Raw genomic sequence first — 24660 nt, forward strand, 5'->3', positions numbered from 1 at the left:
TGTTCCAAATTATTAGGCACAGTAGAATTTCTAAACATTTGATCTGTTTTAAAGAACTGAAAATGCTCATTTGTGGAATTTGCAGCATTAGGAGGTCACATTCACTGAACAAAAAAGCTATTTAACTCCAAAACATCCTAACAGGCCAAGTTACATGTTAACATAGGAACCCTTCTTTGATAACACCTTCACAATTCTTGCATTCATTGAACTTGTGAGTTTTTGGAGAGTTTCTGCTTGTATTTCTTTGCATGAAGTCAGAATAGCCTCCCAGAGCTGCTGTCTTGATGTGAACTGCCTCCCACCCTCATAGATCTTTTGCTTGATGATACTCCAAAGGTTCTCTATAGGGTTGAGGTCAGGGGAAGATGGTGGCCACACCATGAGTTTATCTCCTTTTATGCCCATAGCAGCCAATGACTCAGAGGTATTCTTTGCAGCATGAGATGGTGCATTGTCATGCATGAAAATGATTTTGCTCCTGAAGGCACATTTCTGTTTCTTATACCATGGAAGACAGCTGTCAGTCAGAAACTCGATATACTTTGCAGAGGTCATTTTCACACCTTCAGGAACCTTAAAGAGCCCTACCAGCTGTTTCCCCATGATTCCGGCCCAAAACATGACTCTTCCACCTCCTTGCTGATGTCGCAGCCTTGTTGGGACATGGTGGCCATCCACCAACCATCCACTACTCCATCCATCTGGACCATCCAGGGTTGCTCGACACTCATCAGTAAACAAGACTGTATGAAAATTAGTCTTCATGTATGTCTGGGCCCACTGCAACCATTTCTGCTTGTGAACACTGTTTAGGGGTGGCTGAATAGTAGGTTTATGCACCACAGCAAGCCTTTGAAGGATCCTACACCTTGAGGTTTGAGGGACTCCAGAGGCACTAGCAGCTTTAAATATCTGTTTGCTGGTTTGTAGTGGCTTTTTAGCAGCCTCTCACTTAATCCGATGAACTTGCCTGGCAGAAACCTTCCTCATTCTGCCTTTATCAGCACAACATGTCTGTGCTCAGAATCAACCACAAATCTCTTAACAGTACGATGATCACGTTTAAATTTTTGGGAAATATCTAATGTTTTCATCTCTTGACCAGGGCATTGCACTATTTGATGCTTTTCAGCAGCAGAGAGATCCTTTTTCTTTCCTAAATTCCTTGAAACCTGTGCCCTGCTTAATAATGTGGAACATCATTCTTAAGTAGTGTTCCTTTAATTGGGCTCACCTGGTAAACTAATTATCACAGGCGTTTGAGATTGATTTCAGTGATCCAAAGAGCCCTGATACACAATACCATCTATGAGTTTATTTGAAAAACAAAAAATTACATCTTTATGACACTTAAATACAATTTGCATAATAATTTGGAACACAGTGTATATTGACAAATGGTATTGATTTAATTGGGATTATGTTCTTGTGAGATCAGTTCGCATCCATGCTATCTGAAATGTTGCTTGATAGATACAGGTGCTTCTCACAAAATTAGAATATCATCTAAAAGTTAATTTATTTGAGTTCTTCAATACAAAAAGTGAATCTTATATATTATATAGAGTCATTACAAACAGAATGATCTATTTCACGTGTTTATTTTTGTTAATGTTGATGATTATGGCTTACAGCCAATGAAAACCCAATGGAGGGCACAACACTGTGTAAGGAATGTGCCACTGACTGCGGTGCCCCTCCTCCACCACAGAATCATACAGCCAGGTAGTAACCTCCCCTTCTCCCCCCTCTTCCCCCTCTTCCATTCTTTGGTTTTGGTGGTTTTGCCCGTATTACACGGGCCAATGGCATGTTTAGACATCTCAGCTCCTGGCAATACCTGGGTATTTAAGGGCAGTGGAGGTGAGGATCCTCCTCTTCCCCTTTTGGGTCCCGGAGGTGCTCATCCCACCGTCCCTCCCCTTTTTGTAAAGGTAATTAATACTTGCAAAGTCACAGCGGCTGTTTTCAACAAAGGAAGCAAGGGAATGGTGAGGCTATGTAGGCTGACTTGCCTGCAGATGTTGCAGGGCATTTGACTACTGGCCATTGTGAATTTTAAAAGTGCTTCCTTTTATTGTTATTGCTATATATATTTATATAAAAGAAATTAAAAGCTGTGACCCTCACCCAGCAATTACTTGTGTTTGTCTCATTATTATAAGGTAGTTTTGGGGAAGGGGAGTGTGAGAGATATGATTGGGATTTTGGTTAGAGGTCACCGCAGTCAAGTCATTATTAGGGATGAGCGAGTACTGTAGTATTCGGACTCGCTGTAGTACCGAGTCCAATGTAAGTCTTTGGGAAATGCGATTAATGGGCGGGGACCGTGATGGACTGGGCGGGGACTGTGCGAAGACTGTGCCAGGCTATGCAGGACTGTGCTGGCCTGTACAGGGACTGTGCCAGGCTATGCGGGACTGTGCTGGCCTGTGCGGGGGGCTGTGCCAGGCTGTGCGGGACTGTGCTGACCTGTGCGAAGACTGTGCCGGTCTGTGCGGGACTGTGCTGGCCTGTGCGAAGACTGTGCCATGCTGTGCGGGACTGTGCAGGGCTTTGCAGGTACTGTGCGGGACTGTGCTGGGCTGTGTGGGACTGTGGTGGGCCGTGCTGGGTTGTGCGGGGACTGTGCGGGGACTGTGCCGTGCTGTGCGGGACTGTGCGGGACTCTGCTGGGCTGTGTGGGACTGTGGTGGGCCGTGCTGGGCTGTGCGGGGTCTGTGCCGCGCTGTGCGGGACTGTGCAGGGCTGTGCGGGGACTGTGCGGGCTGTTGCGAATATTGCGAGGCAAGTAGTGAAATACTCGCGAGGATTCGAGTACCGCGAGTACCGCATTATTACTCGCCGAGTGCCGAATCTTCACGAGTATGCTCGCTCATCCCTAGTCATTATCTCAGTAAATTAGAATAATTAACAAAAAAAACCCTGCAAAGTCTTCCTAAGCGTTTCAAAAGGTCCCTTGGTTTGTTTCAGTAGGCTCCACAATCATAGGGAAGACTGCTGACTTGGCAGATGTCCAGAAGGCAGTCATTGACACACTCCACAAGGAGGGGAAGCCACAAAAGGTCATTGCTAAAGAAGCCTGCTGTTCACAGAGTGCTGTATCCAAGCATATTAATGGAAAGTTGAATGGAAGGAAAAAGTGTGGTAGAAAAAGGTGCACAAGCAACCGGGATAACCACAGCCTTGAAAGGATTGTTAAGAAAAGGCCATTCAAAAATTTGGAGGAGATTCACAAGGAGTGGACTGCTGCTGGAGTCATTGGTTCAAGAGCCACCACACACAGACGTATCCATGACATGGGCTACAAGTGTCGCATTTCTTGTGTCAAGCCACTCATGACCAATAGACAACGCCAGAAGCGTCTTACCTTGGCCAAGGAGAAAAAGAACTGGACTGTTGCTCAGTGGTCCAAGGTGTTTTTTTCAGATGAAAGTATATTTTGCATTTCATTTGGAAATCAAGGTCCCAGAGTCTGGAGGAAGAGGCCACAATCCAAGCTGCTTGAGGTCTAGTGTGAAGTTTCCACAATCAGTGATGGTTTGGGGAGCCATGTCATCTCTTGGTGTCGGTCCACTGTGTTTTATCAAGACCAAAGTCAGCGCAGCCGTCTGTCAGGAAATTTTAGAGCACTTCATGCTTCCCTCTGCCAACAAGCTTTTTGGAGATGGAAATTTCATTCTCCAGCAGGACTTGGCACCTGTCCACACTGCCAAAAGTACCAATACCTGGTCTAAAAACAACAGTATCACTGTGCTTGATTGGCCAGCAAACTCGCCTGACCTTAACCCCATAGAGAATAGTACACTGTTCTATGGAGTATTGTCAAGAGGATGATGAGAGACAACAATGTAGACCAGCTGAAGGCTGCTATCAAAGCAACCTGGGCTTCCATAACACCTCAGCAGTGTCACAGGCTGATCGCCTCCATGCTACGTTGCATTGATGCAGTAATTGATGCAAAAGGAGCTCCAACAAGTAATGAGTGTGTTTTTCTCAACATACATTTCAGTAGGCCAACATTTTGGATTTTAAAATCATTTTTCAAGCTGGTGTTATAAAGTATTGTAATTTACTGAGATAATAACTTTTGGGTTTTCATTGGCTGTATGCCATAATCATCAACAATAACAGAAATAAACACATGAAATAGATCACTCTGTGTAATGACTATATAATATAGGAGTTTCACTTTTTGTATTGAAGAACTGAAATAAATTAACTTTTTGATATTCTAATTTTGTGAGAAGCACCTGTAGTTTGTAGAAAATGGAGCATGTTGCAGTATAAATTGAAAGAAACATGGCAAAGTGGAGCAGACACTGAGATGGCCACAGGTGTAGTAAGGCTAAATGTTAGTGATTAGGCCTAAAGGTGGCCATGCACCTTAGATAACCGTCAGCTGAATGTTTGTTCATCTGACAGCAATTTCTCTTGTCTTTCCAGTACAGATGTGCTCAGTTAGAGCAGAGCCTGCAGGTGACTTTAATAGGGAGAGGGGAATAATCTGCTGTCAGATGTCTGACAATAGAATTACAGTTCTTGAAAAAGTACTCATGCCCTATGAACTTTTCCATATTTTTCACATAACACCAACAAATAGAAATGTATTTTATTGGAATTTTATCTGATATATCAACACAAAGTAGCAACTATTTGTGAAGTAAAAAGGAAATTATGTTTTAAAAATATAAATCTAAAAATTGTGACGTGCATTTATGTTCAGCCTTCTGCAGTCTGATAACTCTATATAACATCCTAAGTGACCAATTGCCCAGACGTCACATACCGTATTTTTTGGACTAAAGACGCACCGAACCATAAGACACACTTCAAATTTTCAGAAGGAAAATAGGGTAAAAAATTACTGCATCAAATGGAGGTCCGTCTTACTGTCCGAATTCAACTTACTTGGGGGGAATTGGCAGCACTGGTGGAACGTGGTCACAAGGGGGTGTTCGGTGGTCGGGCGATGATATGACTCTCATCCCAGACTGGTGCTGCAGGTTCGGCAGTGCTCGGTGATGCATGGGATCCACCTTCATTTTGTGAAAGCCAGGAGCCCCCGCACATCTATTGCTGCAATGCGGTGGCCTCTGGGAAATTGCATCCCAGGCAGGTGAGGCAGGTTCGGTGGTGCTCGGTGGTGCAGGAGCTCTACTGACATTTTGTGAAAACCCGGAGGCCCCGCACATCCATAGCTGCAATGCAGTGGCCTCTTAGAAAATAGCCACCGGAGGCAGCTCATGTGCAGAGTGAGATCGTGGGATCGAGATCTTGTTGTCAAGATAGCAATCTGCGCATTTGCTCACCAGCAAGCACCACCGAATACTGCCGCACTAGTCTGAGATGGGAGTGAGATCATAGCGTTACCGCCACACTATTGGTAAGTACATTCCGACTATAACACGCACCCCCTTCAAATTTTTTTGGGAAAAAGTGCACATTATAGTCCGAAAAATATGGTAATTAGTATACTGAGTACACCTGTGTGCAATTTATTCTCAGTATAACTCTAGCTATTTTGTGAAGGCCTCCGAACTTTGTTTGATAACATGAGGGATCAAACAGCATCATGAAAACCAAGGAACACACCAGACAGGTCAGGGATAAAGTTGTGGAGAAGAGTAAATCAGGGTTAGGTTATAAAAAAAATAGCCTAAGCTCTGAACATCTCACAGCGCACTGTTCAATCCATCATCCAAAAATGGAAGGAGTGGGGTACAACTGCAAACCATCCAAGACCTGGCCGTCCACCTAAACTGACATCACAAGCAAGAAGAGCACTAATTAAAGAAGCTGCCAAGAGGTTCATGGTCACTCTGGAGGAGCTGCACAGATCCACAGCTCAGGTGGGAGAATTTGTCCACAGGACAACTGTTAATTGTGTACTCTACACATCTGGCCTTTATGGAAAAAGGCAAGAAGACAGCCATTTTTTAAAGCAATTTATAAGAAGTCCCATTTGCAGTTTGCAAAAAGCCATTTTGGAGACACAGCTAGCATGTGGAAGAAGGTGCTCTGGTCAGATGAGGCTAAAGTAGAACTTTTTGAGCTTGATGCAAAACTATGTGTGGCGGAAAACTAACACTGTACATCATCCTGAAAACGCCATCCCCATCATCAAACATGGTGGTGGCAGCATCATGCTGTGGAGATGCTTTTCTTTAGCAGAGACAAGGAAGTTCGGTCAGAGTTGATGGGAAGATGGATATACAGGACAATCCTTGAGGAAAACCTTTTAGCAGAGACAAGGAAGCTCGGTCAGAGTTGATGGGAAGATGGATATACAGGACAATCCTGGAGGAAAACCTGTTACATACTGCCAAAGACTTGAGACTGGGGCATAGGTTCACCTTCCAGCAGGACAATGACCCTAAACATACTGCCTGATCTACAATGGAATGGTTTAGAGCAAAACATATTCATGTGTTTAAATGGCCTAGACACAGTCCAGACCTAAATCCCATTTAAAATATGTGGCAAGACATGAAAAGTGTAATGTGTGTCATGCATTACACTTTCTATTAATCTATTTCTAAAAGATACGCTGTCAACATCACTCTGTTTGTTAGATCTTCCATTACACAATTTCCATTGTAATTCTGGTGGGTTTATGATGCCTAAGAGGTGTATTTCTGCATTTTATAATTATTTAACATGAATAAAGAAGCAAATTTGTTGATTGAGATAATATTTTTGTTTATAGATATCCTTTATTATGTTGTACAGTGCACTGATGAAGATCTAATATAGACCGAAATGTCTGTAATTTTTGTATATTAAAATTCTAAGTTCATTTTTAAATTAAGTGCCAAGTTATTTGCTGGTATATCACATAAAGTCCCAATAAAATATATACAGTGGGGAAAATAAGTATTTGATACACTGCCTTTTTTACAAGTTTTTCCACCTTCAACTGTGAGAGACAGAATCTAAAAATAAAAACCAGAAAATCACATTGTATGATTTTTAAATAATTAAATTACATTTTATTGCATGAAATAAGTATTTGATCACCTACCAACCAGCAGGAATTCTGTCTCTCACAGACCTGTTATTTTTTCTTTAAGAAGCACTCCTACTCTGCACTCATTATCTGTATGAATTGCACCTGTTTTAACTAGTTGCCTGTATAAAAGACACGTGTCCACACACTCAATCACACTACAACTTCTCCACCATGGCCAAGACCAATCAGCTGTCTAAGGACACCAGGGACAAAATTGTTGACCTGCACAAGGCTGGGATAGGCTACAGGACAATAGGCAAGTATCTTGGTCAGATGCTGACTGTTGGTGCAATTATTAGAAAATGGAAGAAACACGAGATGACTGTCAATCTTCCTCTGTCTGGGACTTCATGCAAGATCTCACCTCATGGGGTGAGGATGATTCTGAGAAAGGTCAGGAATCAGCCAAGAACTACATGGGAGCACCTGGTCAATGACTTGAAGAGAGCTGGGACCACAGTCTCACACATTACTGTAAATACCACACTACACCATCATGGATTAAATTCCTGCAGGGCATGTAAGGTCCCCCTGCTTATGGCAGCACATGTCCAGGCCTGTTTAAAGTTCACCAATGACCATCTGGGCCCTAGGAGGCATGGGAGAAGGTCATGTGTTCAAATGAGACCAAAATAGACCTTTTTGGTATCAACTCCATTCTCCGTGCTTGGAGCAAGAAGAGCGATAAGTACAACCCCAAGAACACTGGCTCAACCATGAATCATGGTGGGGAAAACATCATAATTTGGGGGTGCTTTTCTACAAAGGTGACAGGACGACTGCATCGTATTGAAGGGAGGATGGATGGTTTCACGTATCGCAAGATTTTGGCCAACTATCTCCTTCCCTGAAGAGCATTGAAGATCATAGCTGGGACTTCCAGCATGACAATGACCCAAAATACACAGCCAGGGCAACTAAGGAGTGGCTATGTAAGACGCATTTCAAGGTCCTGGCGTGGCCAAGCCAGTCTTCAGACCTGAACCCCATAGAAAATCTTTGGAGGGAGCTGAATCTTCATGTTGCTCAGTGACAGCCCCGAAACCTGAAAAATTAGGAGAAGATCTGTATGGTGAAGTGGGCCAAACTCCCTGCTGCAGTGTGCGCAAACTTGGTCAAGAACCATAGGAAACGCCTGACCTCTGTAATTGCAAACAAAGATTTCTCTGCCAAATATTAATTTCTGTTTTTCTATTGTATCAAATACTTATTTAATTCAATAAAATGCAATTTAATTATGTAAAAATCATACAATGTGATTTTCTGTTTTTTGTTTTTAGATTCTGTCTCTCACAGTTGAAGTGTATCTATGATAAAAAAATAAAGACCTCTCTATTCCTTCTAGGTGGGAAAACTTGCAAAATTGGAAGTGTATCAAATACTTATTTTCGACACTAAATAGAACTTTATTGGTGTAACGTGAAAAAATATGGAAAAGTTCTTGGGGTAAGAATAAGATTTCCAGGCACTGTATTTACTGGGAGGACAAACGTATTGACCAATGAAATGCAATTTTGAAGAATAAACAGTGGTTTGGTCAACTATTTCCTAATGTGTTTGATGCCTTAAAAAGGTAAGTTCTATTATAGTTCTGTTGCTCAAGAGCCCACGTTACCAAATTCCGGCCCTAAATGTATGAAATATTACTGACAAGTAACAATTTTCACATGCCGAGGTGTAACATGAATCTATAGTGGGTGAAGAGGTTGTGGGGCTCTGGAGTTGGGGGATATCTCTTTGGTCCATATAAAAAGATAGTTGGGGACCCTACTGTAGATTTTGTATTGGGGCCCATGATCTGCAAGTTACACCACTGCCACTAGAGCTGCACCCATGGCGACTTGCTCACGTGACATTTATCAGTTCATCAGAGCTCATTTCAATGTAAAGGTTATAATGATGGTATAAAGCATTGCTATGTGCAAAGATTGGTGCAGGTGAATTACTCATTTTTGCATCATTCTTACCTACGTGTCCTATTAAGGTTTTCCATGAGTCTGCAGGTGCAGGGTAAACAGCTGGCAGTGTCTCCGTGCTTGTAGATGTGCTCTCGGGTGGTGAGGGGGTGTCCGCAGGTGGGTTGCTTGAGTCTTCATTGTGGCTATATTCTCTGTCGGAAACAAAATGAAATCTATGACTAATCTAATGATTGACAGCACAGTACATGTAAATGCAACTGATATTGTTACTAACAGTTTACCAAATTACCAGTTTTAATGGTTATATTAGGTTGCAGGAGTGTAAATATAATGGGTGCAAGGAATCCTGTTGCACTCGGGCCCTCAAGCCTTTTTGGGGCCCAAAAGTTCCCTTTAGTCAACATAAGAAAACCAATACTATTAAAACACATAGAGAAAGGAATTCCAGCGAGGCAGCAGGTATGTGAGAGATAAAACTCACAATTTATTAAGCACTTTAAAACACTGGCAGTTCCTCCAGTAGCATACCACCTACGTTTTTCGGGTTTCAAAGCCTTAGGCTTGTTTCACACTTGTGTTGAGGAAGGCAGCAGATGGCAGCCTACTTCCTCCTTCCTTCCTCCGTGAAGCTCCGCCTACAGACGCAGGCGTCCAGCATTTCCCTACGTACCTATCTTTAACATTGGGTACGCAGGGACATGCGCTGTATGCGGATGCGTCCGCATGCAGCAGTTTGACGTGTGCAGCAACCGCAAAACTTTTGTGGCAGTAGGCGGAGCTTCACGCAAGGAAGGAAGGAGCAAGTAGGCTGCCATATGCAGCCCTCCTCAATGCAAGTGTGAAACCAGCCTTACTCTTGGTTACCATACAGTGTACTGGAAAATGGAAAAACATTGTAAGTTCTGTGAAAGGCTATGTTCCCACGATGAGTTATTGGTAAGTTTTTGGTGTTGCAGATTTTCTGCACCATTTCTACACCCATTAGGTAAAACAGTTCACTTGCATATTTTCTAAAGCATGCATCGCACAATACTCATCAAAAGCTCATCGTGGGAATGTAGCCAAATGGCGCAAACAACCTGCAGTTACACATCCTTCTTTCCTCTAGGGAAGCTAGTTCATTACTATGGCCGTTACTTAGCTTCTATGCTTGATGACGTCTTGAAAATCCTGCCTCGGGCATTCTCCTTATCGCACGATTCCCTGTTCCATCCTGACCTGTTACCTCTCTAAGTTATAATCTCAGGGCTGTAATGCTAGGCATCCTGTCCCAGGACCCATCTCCAGGGCATCAATCTGTCTTTCTGTTGGCTTTCTTCATCTCTCCTCCAGATCTCTCTATCCACTGCCTCATGTCAGTGCGGCGCCCCTGAGGGTTTAGTCGCCACAGAGGTACTGCACCTCCTCCTGAGGTGTGGTGTCCCACTCGCCAGGTAAGATGGGGACACCTGACCAGACTCCAACACCTGCACCCAGCACGGAAACCTTAGAACAGCAGAGCACCCTATATGGCCCCTGCTTGGTTCACGTGTAGGTGGGTGTGCCGACTGGGGGATGGTCCTCTGACCGCCGCAAACAGACTGAGACAGAGACTGAAGTGCATCCAACAGGTCCTCTTTATTGGCCGTCCTCTCGACGACCAGCAGCACCGCACAGCAGCTGCTCGACTCCGCAGCACCTCACAGCAGCTGCTCGACTCCGCACACAGGCCCGGGTACTTTCACTTCCTTCCTTCTCCTGTCTGACGTCCCTCGTGGCTCTTTCACTGTGGCTGCCCTAGGCCTACCACCATAGCGATTTGCCTGCCCAAGTCCGTCCGTCTTGTGGTACCCCAGGCTCTCTCCGTCTGCGGCTTCTCCCGTCAGGGCCACCTCCCTGACTGTCTCTGTTGTCAGTCCCTTCCGGAGCTCCCTCTCTGTCCACTTCTCCCTTAGGTCTTCTCCTCTCCTGAGCTCCTCTCCCTGGACTGGACGCTTCTAGAACTCTCTGTTTTCCTTTTATCCCCCTCCTTGGGTATTCCCCCTAGATTTTTTGTAACCCCGCCCCCCATGACTGTGCTGTTTCATAGCCATAAGCTAATGTTAAGCCCTGCTCTCACTGCTCCCTGCTCCCATCTTGTGGTCAAACTGTAGTACTACACCTCAGGGCTGCCACTAGGAATTTCGGGGCCCCATACTGGCAAAATTTTCGGGGCCCCCTTGAGACTCCGCCCAGGCTCCACCCAGTCCCGCCTCCACCCCTCAAACTGTCCACAGTCCCACCGCTCTCTCTTGGAAAAACTCTACTTCTCACTTATCACACATTAACAGTTCCCATCACCAGATCACACATATAGTCGGCAGCTTTTGCTTTGGACAAAAGATTTTTTTAAGCCGCCACCATAACAGGGTAGACACTTTTGGCCAGGCCCTACTCTACTGTAACCTATTAAATATTTATTAAAATATGCAATACGCTTTAGGTATATTTCTATTTATTTTTCAATTTTTAAAATTACCAATAATATCACATACAAGGAACAAATACCGCTACACCATGACCAGACCACATATTACTACCACATAGTGACCTATAATACCACATACAAGGAACAAATACCGCCACACCATGACCAGACCACATATTATTACCATAGTGACCGAATAATATCACATGCAAGGAACAAATACCACCGCACCATGACGAGACCACATATTACCACCAGATGGTGACTGAATACTACAATACTGATCATTAATAAAAAAAATAATACTATCACCGTAAGTGGCATTATACACAGGAGATCTGTATTTAGTATGCAGCGTCTGTGTACAGGTAATATATTGATCAATGACATTATACACAGGAGCTCTGTATATAATGTACAGGTAACACAGTGATCACTGGTGACATTATACACAGGACCTCTGTATATATATATAGTATACAGTGTATAGTGTCAGTGTACAGGTAACACACTAACTCACCAGTGATGTCTCTAGGTGAAGTCCTTCATCCTTGCTTTTCATTCATCCAGCACAGATTGCCATCACGTCTTCCAGCCAGGACTAGTCTCTGCAGGAAATAACACGGTTATCTAGAGCTCCGCTTGCAGAACACATTACTTATTTTTTCCCAACTTCTACATTACACCACATGAAGAAAAAAAGGCGACATAGTGTCGCTCTGCACAGTAGCAGGACGGCCCCCCCATTTAAAACAGTATCCTCAAAAAATTAAATACATCACTGCAGTAATAATATCCCTTAATTTGCCCCTATGGTAATAATACCCCCCATCCTGGCCCCCGTGTGTCTCATTCCTGGCTTCAGCCATATGTTCTCCCATCCCGCCCTCATGAGTATCCATTGTGCCCCCATATGATCTCCATCGCATCCATCCTGCCCCATAATCCTGTGCGATCTGTCTCCAATCATGCCCTGTATCTGCACTCTGCCCCCATGTTCAGCACTCTGCCCCCATGTTCAGCACTCTGCCCCCATGTTCAGCACTCTGCCCCCATGTCCAGCACTCTGCCCCCATGTTCAGCACTCTGCCCCCATGTCCAGCACTCTGCCCCCATGTCCAGCATTCTGCCCCCATGTCCAGCATTCTGCCCCATATCCAGCATTCTGCCCCATGTCCAGTATTCTGCCCCATGTCCAGCATTCTACCCCAGCACCTAGCATTCTGCCCCATGTTCAGCATTCTGCCCCCATGTTCAGCATTCTGCCCCCATGTCCAGCATTCTGCCCCCATGTTCAGCATTCTGCCCCATGTTCAGCATTCTGCCCCATGTCCAGCATTCTGCCCCCATGTCCAGTATTCTGCCCCCAGTCCAGTATTCTGCCCCCAGTCCAGTATTCTGCCCCCAGTCCAGCATTCTGCCCCCAGTCCAGCATTCTGCCCCATGTCCAGCATTCTGCCCCAGTGCCCAGCATCCTGCCCTAGTCCAGCATTCTGCCCCCATGTCCAGCATTCTGCCCCATGTCCAGCATTCTGCCCCATGTCCAGCATTCTGCCCCAGTCCAACATTCTTCCCCCATGTCCAGCATTCTGCCCCATGTTCAGCATTTTGCCCCACAGCCAGCATTCTGCCCCATGTTCAGCATTTTGCCCCACAGCCAGCATTCTGCCCCAGTCCAGCATTCTGCCCCAGTCCAGCATTCTGCCCCATATCCAGCATTCTGCCCCATGTCCAGCATTCTGCCCCATGTCCAGTATTCTGCCCCATGTCCAGCATTCTACCCCAGCACCCAGCATTCTGCCCCATGTCCAGCATTCTGCCCCCATGTCCAGCATTCTGCCCCCATGTCCAGCATTCTGCCCCCATGTCCAGCATTCTGCCCCCATGTCTAGTATCCTGCCCCCATGTCTAGTATCCTGCCCCCATGTCTAGTATCCTGCCCCATGTCCAGCATTCTGCCCCCAGTCCAGTATTCTGCCCCCAGTCCAGTATTCTGCCCCCAGTGCCCAGCATCCTGCCCTAGTCCAGCATTCTGCCCCCATGTCCGGCATTCTGCCCCATGTCCGGCATTCTGCCCCATGTCCAGCATTCTGCCCCATGTCCAACATTCTTCCCCCGTCCAACATTCTTCCCCCATGTCCAGCATTCTGCCCCATGTTCAGCATTTTGCCCCACAGCCAGCATTCTGCCCCATGTCCAACATTCTTCCCCCATGTCCAGCATTCTGCCCCATGTTCAGCATTTTGCCCCACAGCCAGCATTCTGCCCCATGTCTCTCATTCTGCCCCCATGTTCAGCATTCTGCCCCCAGTCCAGCATTCTGCCCCATGTTCAGCATTCTGCCCCCAGTCAAGCATTGTGCACCATGTTCAGCATTCTGCCCCCAGTCCAGCACTCTGCCCCCGGGCCCCCTGGATCGCCGCTGTAAAAAAAAAAAGTTATCCTTACCTGGCCATGGTCCAGCGGCGGGCAAGGCTCCCTCCATCCCTCCACGCTGCAGCGCGCTCTAGCCGGCGACTGACACTGACGTCAGACGCCGGCGAGATGCGCGCTGCGGCTGTCGTCAGCTGCCAGCCTCCGATTGGCTGGCAGCTGTTAACTATTGACGTGCGGGCCGCCGGGCCCACATGTCAATAGTGTTTAGCTGCCGTCCGCAGCGCCGCTAGCCAGGGCCCGGTTTACCTGCTGGTAGGGGCCCGGTGAGCAGAGAGGAGACCGGGACCAATGCGGGCCCCCCTCTGCCCGCCGGGCCCCATACGCCAGTCAGGGCAGTAATGCCCTGATGGCGGCCCTGCTTCACTTTCCTACACTTCTGCTGTCCTCGGTCTCGCCCTAGTGGCAAAAACCCTGTACTACAAGATCCTTCTATTTCTGTCTGTCTCCTGCCTTCATATCCAGCAGTCCACATCAGGCACAGTGTACATTAACCCTTCCTCTGCAGACAGGTCCATAGGTCAGTTCACTTCCCCTACACATGAAGGGTGCTGGGAGGTGGGTGGGCTTAGTTTGCATTAGACAGGGGAAAGCTGACAGGAAGTTAGGTCAGTTCCCCAATGGGGGAAGCAGAGAGAGGACATTTATGCAGCAGCCTCCAGTAATCTGGAGCTGCTGGCAAGGAAAGGAAGAGAAAGATCAGTTCTTCAGAAGGAAAGATAGAAAAGGACGGAACGTGAGGAGAGAGCTCGGGACTAGGGCTAGAGCAGAGCCCTTCCCTAAGTCAATGCGCCAAAGGCCAGGCGCCGGTATCCGATTCTGTGTGAATGCTAATGGTTCTACAGCAGAAACCGGAGGAATAGAAGTTGTGACCACTTTATTCCCACCTAAGACTCGACAACAGAGCAGCAACGTGTGTGAGCCGGGACATGATGGTAAGGAGTCCCCGAAGATGGCTACAGCTGCCTGTCATGCGAGTGGAGTTATAAGTAACAGCAAGCAAGAGGAACTTGAGTGTAATTCATAACTACAAGTACTTCAGATTAGCGCTAGTAAGGAGACGTTCAGAAAAGGCACACAGAAGAGAGTGCTGGAAGGGTGTACTCCATCTGCCTGGGAGTTGGCCGAGCCCCTCACCTGGAGGACACGGCACTGAAGCGGGCACCTGTGTATGCCAGAAATGTGAGTAAAGCTTTGGAACTGCATTCAGCTGTGTCTCTGCCTTCTTCCTGCATCACCTTCCCAGCGCTGCTACATCTCTGTGCCTGTACACTACACCATCTACCGCAACATCTATTCTCATCCGTCCTGGGACTACAGCTCTGCCTGTGGAGAGCTATTACACCCCTGCTGCACCACACCATCTGTCCCAGAAGTTCTGCACTGCAGCGCTGGTCACCTTCTGACCAGATACTACAGGTGGCATCACGAACTTATCTACACAAACTTTATTTCCATTTATTTTACATGGACACTCAGGGCCACAGACCGGGTCACTGCCACCGTGACACTTCATCTTTAAGACATCGGCCCGGTACCGAGTAAGTACCCCACGAGCCCTGGGGGTGATCCATCAGAGACACCCACAACACGCTGCTCTGCTGACTAGTCAGACCTTATGTCTGCTTTCACTGCAGGCTGAGCCCTATCTGACCTCATGACAGGAAACTGTCCCTTCACTCCCCCCACACTCTGGGCTAGACTCAGCTATTAACTTTAACTCTCCCTACTGTTGGGCAGAACATAACACTTTCACCAGTAACGCACGTCACAATGCGCATTACAACAATATGCATTTCTTCAAGGGAGAACGTGGGCAGTATGTCCTTCTCTTATAAGCCCACTACTATGTCTGAAAGTCCGAGGATGCCAGGAAGAATAAAGTTCATTTCCTCCTGGCTGCGGGGCTCTCAGATTCCCTTTAATGTGGAAAAGAATTAATCTGCACACCAGAACTGTCAGTCAAGGAGAAGCACCCACTCCTCAAGCAACCATGAAGTAAGGAAAGACTGCATACCTCTGTAGTACACAAGAGACAACCTGAGAACCCCCATTTAGGAGCAGATATTAATCTCATTACTATTGATCTTAGAGCCATGCATCCATATCTCCTGTGTTTGCTATGTAAAAGTCAGAATTGGAGCTAATTCAACAGGAAGATGAGAGACCCCAAACTTCACCTGGCAGTAAGCTATAGCGCCGCTGATATAGGTGAAGCCTATAGTCAAGATCCTGCAATTACGGGTGTACAGGAACAATGCAGTGATCATCAGCAGGTTCATTGAAAGCCTCCATAATTACTCATAGGACGTATTTATAGTTCTGGAGCCATTGCGCTATTATTATTTGCTTCACTGAACATAAGACGCAAAACAAAGATGACAGTTTTATTAAATGTCGCAGGATTCAACACTTCAGGAGAATAGATTATTCCTCGAATTTCAGGAAACGATTGTGCCTGGAAATGCATGCATTTATCCTGCTAAAATAAAGCAACGCTTCTCTTCTACATCAAAGTCACGGTGTATTATAATAAACAGGATTAATTAAAAAGGGATAATTTAATCTTATTAGGATCATTCTTGGCATGTGAACAGAACACAATCAAAATCAGACCTTATGAGGTCCTGAAGACGAGTATTTTACTAGACATCCTCCATGACAAATGGAACCTTCAAGACCAAGAATTTTTTTTTTTAGTTCTTTTTATGAGGTTTTCCGTTTGATTTATTATGAGAACTTTATCTGTACCTTTTTTTTAATTATTTTGCACAATGCAAACTCATTTTTTGTATATTTTGTGGCATTCCAACATCAAGTTTTGTGGAATGACTTAAAATTTGCCACCATATAGGTTACAACTAGTATACTCGTTACGCAGCATGCTTGGGTGTCCTCCGAGTGCTTGGAGATTTAGTTTCTGTCACCGTAGCTGCATGATTTGCAGCTGCCGGACAGCCTGAGTACATGTGAGAAATGCCTGTTTGTTAGGGAATTCCCACAATGTACTCAGGCTGTCCAGCAGCCGTAAATCATGCAGCTGAGGCGACAAAAACTAAATCTCCGAGCACGCCAAAATACTCGGAGGACACCCGAGCATGCTGCGTAACGAGTATACTCGCTCATCACTAGTTACAACTACTTTATGACCACTTTGTATTCTGTTGTGTGAGACAAACTGGAAACTTCAGTTAAGCAATTGACATTTTAATTTTCATATACAGTATTTTTGCTTACAAGAAGAATTAATTTTTCAGTAGCTGTGCACCACTGCAAAAAAAGTCCTTCAATGAAGAACTGCAATACATTTATGTCATAATTTACACTTTTGTGGTGTAAATTATGATGAATTTTTCAGCTGTGCTCGGGCATGCCCCCTTGTAGCCAAGCTCTATCCACTTTTCAAAAAATTATAAGATCTCAATGTGAACTGATTAAAAGCTCCAAAAGTCACAATATTTTTGTAAAACTGAGAGTTGCATATTTTTTTTCAACAAAATTAAGGAGTTTTCTGCCAGAAAAACAACATAAACCGCTTTATAAATTAGACCCTTTGTCTGTTTCAGCAGTATGACACCTGAGCCTGCACCATGCACCTGATTCAACTGTACATTAAGGTGTGGGCGACTACTTTGACCTCTACATACAATTGCCTCATGGTGTGGGAATAAGTTAAAGATATCCTATAGAACCATAACATTTATGGTTTTGCCTAAGGGTGCAATCACAAGGCCATATAACTCGGAACAAGATCGGAATACAGTGCACAAACTGGTCGGCGGCTCTCCTGAGCGTGACAGCTGCATGTATTTGTATGAAGCTGTCACGCTCAGGTAGGGAGAGCTGCCAGCCAATCAATGCAGTGCTCTCCAATCTCATTTCGATTTATACAAGCAATCTGAATCCGCCTTTACGGAGGACAATCCATGCTCAATTGGTGGCGATATAACATCTGGGTCTCTGCCAATGAGAACAATGAATGGGAAGTGGCATCCCCCTCAATATGGACATGGGAACAATATTTCGTCCATATATGTGACTCTACCTGGTACTTCATTTCATCCCATTCACTTGCAAAGAGCATGCTGCAATACCAGATAAAGCTGCTTATATGGACAAGCCACTGAGCCTACGTAAATTGGCCATTAATGTTATAGTTTCCCCAAAACTTTTTTCAGTAGGAATAGGAATATAGCTATAGTTTGTTTGCATCATGTGCATATAAAGGTGTAGCCTGCCTTTCCTTGAGCTGAGCATTATATTATTGTGGTCTCCCATGGCTGTGTGTCCACTAGCTGGGCCCAATCCTTCTCAGCCCTTATCCACATGCATGTCACTTGACGAACGGTAAGGTTTTTAATATTAACCCTTTTCCGAAGTTGGGCGTAAATTTACACCAACGTCGGACTCCCTCCCTTTTATGTGGGCTCCGGCGTTGAGCCCACATCTTTCCCAGGACATGTCAGCTGTTTTGAACAGCTGACATGTGCATGGAATAGCCGCGGGTGGAATCGCAAACCATCCGCATCTATTAACCCGTTAAATGCCACTGTCAAATACTGACAGCGGCATTTAACACGCGCTCCTGACCATCGAGCAGGAAATCCACCCACAGGTGACCCCTGTAACGTGATCGCTGGTCACCGGTTTGTTGCCATGACAACTAGAGGCCTCCTGGAGACCTCTTTGGTTGTCAGTGCCGGCTTGCTGTGAGCGCCACCCGGAGGGCGGCACTCACAGTAAGTGAGTAATTCTGCTATACAGAGGCGATCTGATCATTGCCTCTATGTAGCTGAGCAGATCGGGTTGTGGCAGCTTCTAGTCTCCCATGGAGACTATTGAAGCATGCCAAAAGTAAAAAAAAAACGATTTTTAAAAATATATAAAAAAATTAAAAAAAATAAAAGTTCAAATTACCCCCCTTTCGCCCCATTCAAAATAAAACAATAAAAAAAAACACACATACACATATTTGGTATTTCCGCATTTAGAATCCCCTCATCTAGCAATAAAAAAAAGGTTAACCTGATCGCTAAATCAAAATGCCAGAATTACGTTTTTTTGGCTGCCGCGACAGTGCATTAAAATACAATAACAGGCGATCAAAAGAACGTATCTGCCCCAAAATGGTATCAATAAAAACATCAGCTTGGCACGCAAAAAATAAGACCTCACGCAACCTAAGATCACTAAAAATGAATATGCCACGGGTATCGGAAAATGGTTAAATTTTTTTTTACAAAGTTTGGAATTTTTTTCACCACTTAGATAAAAAAGAACATAGGCATGTTTTGTCTATGAACTCATAATGATCTAGAGAATCAGGTCAGTTTTAGCATTTTGTGAACCTAGTAAAAAAGCCAAACAGAAACAAGTGTAGGATTGCACTTTTTTTTAATTTCATCGCACTTGGAATTTTTTCCCATTTTTTAGTACAAGACATGGTAAAACTAATGGTGGCATTCAAAAGTACAACTCGTCCCACAAAAAACAAGCCCTCACATGGCCATATTGATGGAAAAATAAAAAAACGTTATAGCTCTGAGAAGAAGGGGAGCAAAAAACAAAATCACAAAACCGAAAAAAGCTCCTGTCATGAAGGGGATAAAGTTAGGACTGTCCCAATTAGGGTCACCGTGAAGTGGTGGGATGGCTTTTACATTTTTTTTTATATCAAAAACATGTTAGCTAAGTAACCTATATTATTTTCATGCACTATATGTTGTTTATTTATTTACTGCAGAGTTTTCAATCATCATGTTTCTGTCTTTGTTTTTTTCCTGTTCAGTGTCCAGTGTGAACGGTCTCTTACACGCTGCATGTTTGACACCCCAGATGTCCGGTTGCCACAGTGGCATTGCCTCCCTCACAGGGAGTAATGTCATGCCTGGAAGCAAGGAGGGGTCCCCTTATCAGGTGTCAGTAGGAAAGAAGTGGAGCAGAAGCTGGGGAGTGGAACTGTGATTAGACTCGTCCCAGAGCTGAGCGCTAGGAACCGGATACCGGAGTCCGTGATTGTGCGGGTACTGAAGTCCCGGCAGCTAAATCCGGAGGGCAGGGAACTGCAGGTCTCCTGGCCCGATCTAATACCCAGCGGAACAGCATCATACCAGAGCCTGGAGCCGACACAAAGGAGCGGCACCTGTGATAGGCTCGATCTGCCTGCCATGTGGGCCACAGTTTGTTTTTAAAACAGAGAGAGACAGAAGCAGGAGGGTGAGCTGTTAGGTAGCAAGGAAAAAGGGAGGACACCGCAGAAGGAAGTCTACCTGGCCAAGTTTATCCAAAATTGCCTCCAGGCTGCCCGGTTCTCCATTACAATCTGTTACCAGTGCCCCAGTCTGTACTATCAACCATCAAGTAAAGGAAAAGAAAGCTACAACCCTTGTGTCCTCGAGTGATCTCTTGATCCCTGAGTCCTGCACCACAAGGTACACCAAGCCTGACATAAACAGAACCAGTAGCCCTGGGGCCCAACTCCACCTGTGGGGAGCAGAACCATCCCAGCTGCGTCACCATCAGTCCCAGCAGTTTCCTTTAGCAGCGTAGGCCATCCGTGGCCAAACACCACAGGTGGCATCATGTTAAATCCCATTGTGGTGTAGTGACTACTGTGTCCGCTAGGGGGCGCTGTTGTGAGTTCATTTTCTGGTCTACCAGTTGTGAGTTCACCTTCAGGCTCCCTCTGGTGGTAACAGGAGGTAGTGAGGCTGATTTAATCAGTAGATATCTGCCACCTGATAATGAGGAAGACGATTGGACCTCAGGAATCTCAGATTGGATTTAAGACAGCCGACGCCCTACTCTGGTGCTGGTGATTCCTTCTGCTTGTCAGGTCTTGGTTCTCAGCTCTGTTCCAGTCAGCTTAAGCTAAGTTTCTCTGCTAATGCTCACACTTGATTTTGTTGTTCTATTCAGTTTTTTGTGTGGTTAGCCAGCCCCGGCTGGGGCTGTGCTGAATTTCCACTCTTATTAATCTGTATTTGCCAATTTGCTTTTTGTCCCTTATTAGATTGGCCTCTTTTTGCTCTGTCTCAAAATATTTCAGAGTGCTGATATAGTGGGAGAAGTCTAGTGACTTCAGGGTTAATTTTGTTATCAGAAGTGTTGGACGTTATTTTGTAGGGTTTTGGGCAGATTGCAGACAGTGTCTTTCCTTTCCTCTCCTTTCTAGTTAGTTTGGGCCCCATCGTTTGCTCAGCCTATTTTCCTGCCTGTGTTTGTGTTTTCATCTTGTTTCACCGTCAATACATGTGTGGGGGCTGTCTATTCCTTTGGGGTCTGCTCTGGGGCAGTTAGTTTTCCCCTTTTCTTGCTTTAGGCTTATTTAGTCCTCCGGCCGTGACGAGGCATCTAGGTTCATCGTAGGTACGCTCCATGGCTGCTGCTAGTTGTGTGGTTAGGATCAGGGATCTGCAATCTGCATAGTTACCAACCTCTCTGGTTTTTCTGGGCTTAGCATGTTTAGGTTTTTTCCTCCTCGGTGAACCATTCATAACAGGGCGCTGTGTGGGTGTCCCAGGATGAATGGATAGCCTTGTCCAGAGTGGTAACAGGAGCAGGATGCTAAAGGATCATTATGTATCTCAAGGTGGGTGGCCTTGTGATGGAGGCTTGCTTATGTGCTGATCAGCAGAGCTGATCTTTCGTTCCAATGTGTCAGGGAGAAGTCTCCAGGTAACTGGTGAGACGGGCAAGACCAGTTACCTACAAACCCACCCAGGGGGTGTGTTTAAGAACGCTATTGTAAAGTGTGTATGAGTGGTTGAAGGACCTGTGATGAGGTCATAGCCATGTGACCCGGTGGGCGTGGCTACGGACCATATAAGGTGGCCAGGGTAGGTCACATGGAGTGAATGCTGGGACCTGGTTGGTCAGTTTTGGAAAGTCCTGTCTGAGAGAGATGGGGCTGACTTTCTGACAGCAAGGGAACGCTGTGTTTAATGACTGCACGTGCCTGATAGTTCCCTGGAAGGAATGGACGTCTGCAGCGTGGTGAAGCAGCCATGAGGTAAACCCAGAGAGAGGATATAACTGTGAGGCTAAGATAGCCTGTGTGCTGGACATTGCACAACCTGTGTGACCACAGGGATAACAGAGTAAAGCTCTGTCATGGATGCTATGCTGTTAATATGAACTTTATGTTGCTGGTCATGGTTTATGATGCCTAAATAAACCGTATGGACTGTGATTGTTTTATGGAAAACCCGTGCCTGATGTGGTTATTTGGCTGCCAAGCGAGTATCCCCTACCCAAATGACAGCGCTACCTTACACCATATACATATTCCCCATTTTACGGCACACTGTGACTTCCCCAAAGAACTGTCCGATCCGGTTCTGAGTACCCCACGGCCTTGGAGGGCGTGTCACATGCACACCAGTTTATATCCCAGTTCATGCCTTTGTTTTTTTTCAGTCTGTTTGCATTATTTGCAAATAAAAGTGTAATCTGCCTTTCCTTGAGTTGGGCATTATATTGATGTGGTCTCCCATGGCTATGTGTCCATTAATTGGGCCCAGTCCTTCTCAGCCTTATCCACATGCATGTCACTTGACAATTGGTAAGGTTTTTAATATTAGAGTTACGACTGTCCCAATTAGGGTCACCATGAAGTGGTGGGATGGCTTTACCCAATACCCTTAACCCTATATTATTTTCATGCACTATTGCTGTTTATTTACTGCAGGGTATTCAATCATTATGTTTCTGCCTTTGTTTTTTTTTTAGCTAATAACAATGTACTGTAACATGAGGCCACTGCGCTGTTGCTTATGTCCTCCTTTATGTGGTCTATCCAAGCTCCCCAATTGCTAAACTTCCATTTTCTTCTTCTACTACTAATGTGGACTGCTTGGTTGTTTTCTCAGCTGATGGGCCCCCTAAGAGAGGAAAGTAACCTACAGATTGCTAAACTTTACAGTTATCCATGCAGTTGAGGAAATCTGCCATAAGATTCATGAAGCCTGAGCCACTGGCAGCATGAATCAGACACCGGCAGCACAATTGCAGCCAAGTATGTTTTTTTTCTGAAATGCTGCAGTATTTCAGAGTAAACATACTTAGAAAAAACAGCGTCTCCCTGCCCCCTTCCAGTTGACTGACAGGTCTCTCCTTATTTGTGTACATAGGAAGAGACCTATTTAATCATGGGGAATCTGGTGACAGGTTCCTTATAACTCATCAGTGGTGCACAGAAGTTTCAGTTTGCTAACTTATTAAAATAGCTCTAAAATTTATTGGTCATAAAAGTAAATGCTGGTCATTAGATAATCACATTTAAAAAAAAACAACTATGGAAAGCTGATCATAATTAAAGCACATTGTGTACTTTACACTTTAGGAAGCAAAAATTTACTTTTAGGTGTCTAAGGCTGGTTTCACACTTGCGTTTTTTTAGCGGTATTTTAGCGCTAAATAGCGCATGCGTTTTTTTTTACTATACTTTGCATGGGATGCGCTTATGTGCGCATACACATGCGTTTGTACGCGTTTTTCCGCGCATGCGTTTTTTTGCGGTATGCGCTCGGGCGCACAAAATGCAACCTGTTGCATTTTTTGGGCGTCCGACTTGCCTCAAAAACACGCATGCGCGCGCAATGCGTTTTTTTACAGCAAGACACCCATTATAAGTCTATGGTGAGCATATGTGCGCATTGGCATGCTTATGTATGCGTTTTTTTGCACATGCGTTTTTTTTTTTTACCATTAGTTTAGACAATGGAATTTAGGGGTTTGGGTTAGAGTTAGGGTTAGTTAAGGGGGTTTAGGGTTAGGGTTAGGGTTAGGGTCAGGGTCAGGGTTAGGGTTAGGATCAGGGTATGGTTTGGTTAAGGGTTAGGGTTAGGGTCAGGGTTAGGGTTAGGGTCAGGGTTAGGGTTAGGGTTAGGGTCAGGGTTAGGGTTAGGGTTAGTAAAGTCATGGTTTGGGTTAGTGTGAGGGGCCACCTAATGTTTGGAAAAAACGCAAACGCGGTAAAAACGCACTAAAAACGCATACAAACGCATAAAAACGCTGCGTTTTTTCATGCATGCTCATAAAAATGCTTGAAAAAAACGCAGCAGTTGTATGCTTTTGTATGGGTTTTTTCAATGCGTTTTTTTGCGGGAAAAACGCGCTGCAAAAAAAAGCAAGTGTGAAACTAACCTAAGATATATATGAGAATTATAATGTCAACCAAAATGTCAAAAAAGTCTATTTACCTCAATAATTTCCCTTTCAGCCCCTTAAAGGAAATGTGTTCTGTTGTTCCTACAGCCAGATCTGTGGACAGCACAGTGTAGAGAAGGAGAAACTGAGCAGAATCATATATAGGTTTGTTGGAAAAGATTCATTATAACTTATATTTTATTCATTGAAATTGATTAATTTTTATTAATTAATTTTATTACATCAATTCCCTGCTCAGTGATTGACAGCTATGTCTGCATGCACAGTCATATATAGGCAAGACTGTCAGTCATTGAGCTGGACCGCCCACTGGATTCCTATGCAAACACCAGGGATTTCAGAGAATAAAATGTGAGTTTTACTGAAACTTTTCCCATAAAAATATCTACCAATTGTCACGCCCCCGACTGGCGCCGTGACTTACCTGCGCACCTCCCAGCGCGCCCCCGTTCCATGACGCGTCCCCGGTCCTTACATCCGGCCTCATCGTCGACGCTCCTGCGCGCCTGCGCCCGATGCTCTGACTGGAACCTGTGACACGGTGGCTCCACCCCCAACATCGCGGCGCCCACCATCTATTTCCTCCCGGCGTTTTCCCAGGTAAGACGCCTGTGTATCTCTGCGGTGTCGCTGTCCATTCGGCCAGCGTTCACTCATCTCCCAGGTATCCCTACCTT

The 24660-nt window shown here is 45.2% G+C and overlaps 1 protein-coding gene across 5 annotated transcripts in view; it reads right to left on the bottom strand.

Annotated features, from left to right (window-relative positions):
- NGEF (neuronal guanine nucleotide exchange factor) overlaps nt 1–24660 on the bottom strand; it is a 257073-nt gene that overhangs the window by 79339 nt on the left and 153074 nt on the right. For all 5 annotated transcript variants that reach the window (XM_073581245.1, XM_073581246.1, XM_073581247.1 and 2 more), the window contains one exon: nt 8983–9125. In XM_073581245.1, coding sequence (XP_073437346.1) covers nt 8983–9125 — 143 coding nt within the window. The remainder of the gene's footprint in view (nt 1–8982; nt 9126–24660) is intronic.

This window comes from Dendrobates tinctorius, unplaced genomic scaffold (genome assembly GCF_039654945.1).
Source record: "Dendrobates tinctorius isolate UK_male_01 unplaced genomic scaffold, ASM3965494v1 ptg000069l, whole genome shotgun sequence".
NCBI lineage: Eukaryota > Metazoa > Chordata > Amphibia > Anura > Dendrobatidae > Dendrobates > Dendrobates tinctorius.